General features: G+C 48.3%; 1 gene segment (V, D, J or C); it reads left to right on the top strand.

Moving 5' to 3' along the window:
* The first annotated feature begins 1426 nt into the window (after positions 1 to 1426).
* On the top strand, positions 1427 to 1972 carry LOC119869124. The segment is given in 2 exon segments: positions 1427 to 1537; positions 1638 to 1972. Coding segments are annotated over 2 exon segments (381 nt in total).
* The last annotated feature ends 225 nt before the right edge of the window (positions 1973 to 2197 follow it).

The raw sequence follows: 2197 nt of genomic DNA, 5'->3' as shown, positions 1-2197 counted from the left end.
AGAGCACCCCGTTCAGCCTGCATCAGTATGTCCTCTCAGAGGTACCAGACTGCCCAGAGGAAGCTCCTGCCTGACTCATGTAGAATCACACAGGACCAACAGGGGGCCCTGCTCTATCACCTTCCTGCCTAAGAAGACTCCTGGGAACTTGAGTGATTCTGTATCCAGTCTATCAATCCCTCCATTCTGCTGTGGCTACAGATCACCCCCCCCAGATCTGCCCCACAGGAAGGTCAAAAGGACCCTGGGGAAGGACTGGAGCAATGTGTCCAGGTGGCCACCGTCAGGGTCCCTTGCTCGAACTATGACTTTCAGTTGTGCTCTTGATGAAGTAGGCAGTAAGTGCCTGAGTCCTTTTTCTGCTATCATTTCAGTTCTTATTTCTTATTGGACTTTCTCATTTATGTCACTACTTTATAATTATCTATGGAAATAGATACTGTTTGTGTTTTTAGCTTTCCCCATTCCTTCTTTTTTCTTTGTATGAATATCATTCCTCATCTCAAAATTTGATAGATGTGAAATTACCTACTGTTTTTTAAAGTGTCAGGGATGTCTTAGTTTAACTGGAAGATCATGAATATGATTGTTTTTCTCTGATATGAGTTTAGGATCTCAAACATGAAGAGAAAGGAAAAAAGAACATGCATGGTTTATCAAACCAACAATTTACAAGTAGTTGCAAAATGAATGGCAGGCATTTTGGTATCTAACACTTGGGCAAACATGAGCCCTGAGCCTCATCTTCCCCTGTGCCTGGAGACTCCTTTTGCTCCTGCAAGTCCTCCTTCTCCAGGTTCCTTCCCCAGCCTTCCAGGACCTTCTGATTCTCAGCAGAACACAATGGGAAATTGAGTTCAAAATGGCCCATGAGACTCACTAGTTCACAGAGTGTTGGGTTGATTTCTGATAAAGAGACATCCTTGGTCAGCTCGCCCTGGACTACTGCATACATGGTCCCTGATTAACGAAGAGGAGAGCACCATCGTTACATCTGTCACATGGACTCTGAGATTCCCAGTGTCCTCATGGCTGGAGGAGTGACTGCTAAGATCTCCAAAGAGACAAGCAGCAATGTCCCTGGGGAGGGAAGAAAATGTCCCAGAGAGGGATTAGAGTTGAGGTGATTTAGAGGCTGGGCCAGGAGTTGGAGAATGTATCCATCTCCTCATACAGCTGTCAGGATTCTCAGCGAGGAACTTTGGGATGGACATCACCAGGGTCATAGGTCATTGATTTGGAGAAAGATGTCTTCCTGTCAGTCTGTGTCCCAGGTCACCCTGCAGACATTTGTGTGTGTGAAGTCCCAGCATGGGTCCCTTTCAAGATCTCCCAGGTGACTTTTAGGTGACTGTGGGCAGGAAGAGATAGGAAGCTGATTTGCATAAAACACTTGCTTATTCTCATAGGTCTGGAGTCATGAAAACGTCCTGGAACACCCTTCGCCAGCCAAAGAGCCTGTGGAGCCCACCTCTAGTGAGGATCCCAACCATGGCCTGGACGGTGTTTCTTCTCGTGCTCCTTACTTATGGCTCAGGTCACGGAAATGGACTCTGCCTCTGTTCGGGGCACAGAGAAGCAGGATTCATGTGATCCTTGTCTCCCAAAATAGCACCCTTCTCTCTTTTTGGTTTTAGGAGCTGATTCTCAGATTGTGGTGACCCAGGAAACATCACTGTCAGTGTCTGCAGGAGGTACACTCACACTCACTTGTGGCCTCAGCTCTGGGTCAGTCACTACAAGTAACTACCCCAGCTGGTACCAGCAGACCCCAGGCCAGGCTCCTAGCACAGTTATCTACAACACAAACAGCCGCCCCTCTGGTGTCCCTGATCGCTTCTCTGGATCCGTCTCTGGGAACAAAGCCGTCCTCATCATCACAGGAACCCAGCCTGAGGACGAGGCTGACGACTACTCTGTTGCAGAACATGTCAGTGGCAGCAGCTTCACTTACCCACAACATCTCAGATAAGGAGGAAGTGAGACAAAAACTCCTGGGTCCTTTTATCTGGTCCTCTTCATTGAGAAGCTTCTGTGGAGCTTACAGTCAGGTCTATGACAGTGATGCTAAGCACAGTGACAGAGACAGATGAGGGGGTGGGCCACAGTCCTGGGGTCATAGCTCCCAAGCAGGGACACAGGCCCTAAGGTAGTGAATCCCTTTACTGGTGACCTCAGTAGAGCATAATCCTCGGGG

This window comes from Canis lupus, unplaced genomic scaffold (genome assembly GCF_011100685.1).
Source record: "Canis lupus familiaris isolate Mischka breed German Shepherd unplaced genomic scaffold, alternate assembly UU_Cfam_GSD_1.0 chrUn_S1537H1723, whole genome shotgun sequence".
Lineage (NCBI taxonomy): Eukaryota > Metazoa > Chordata > Mammalia > Carnivora > Canidae > Canis > Canis lupus.
This window is presented reverse-complemented; position numbering and strand designations above follow the sequence as displayed.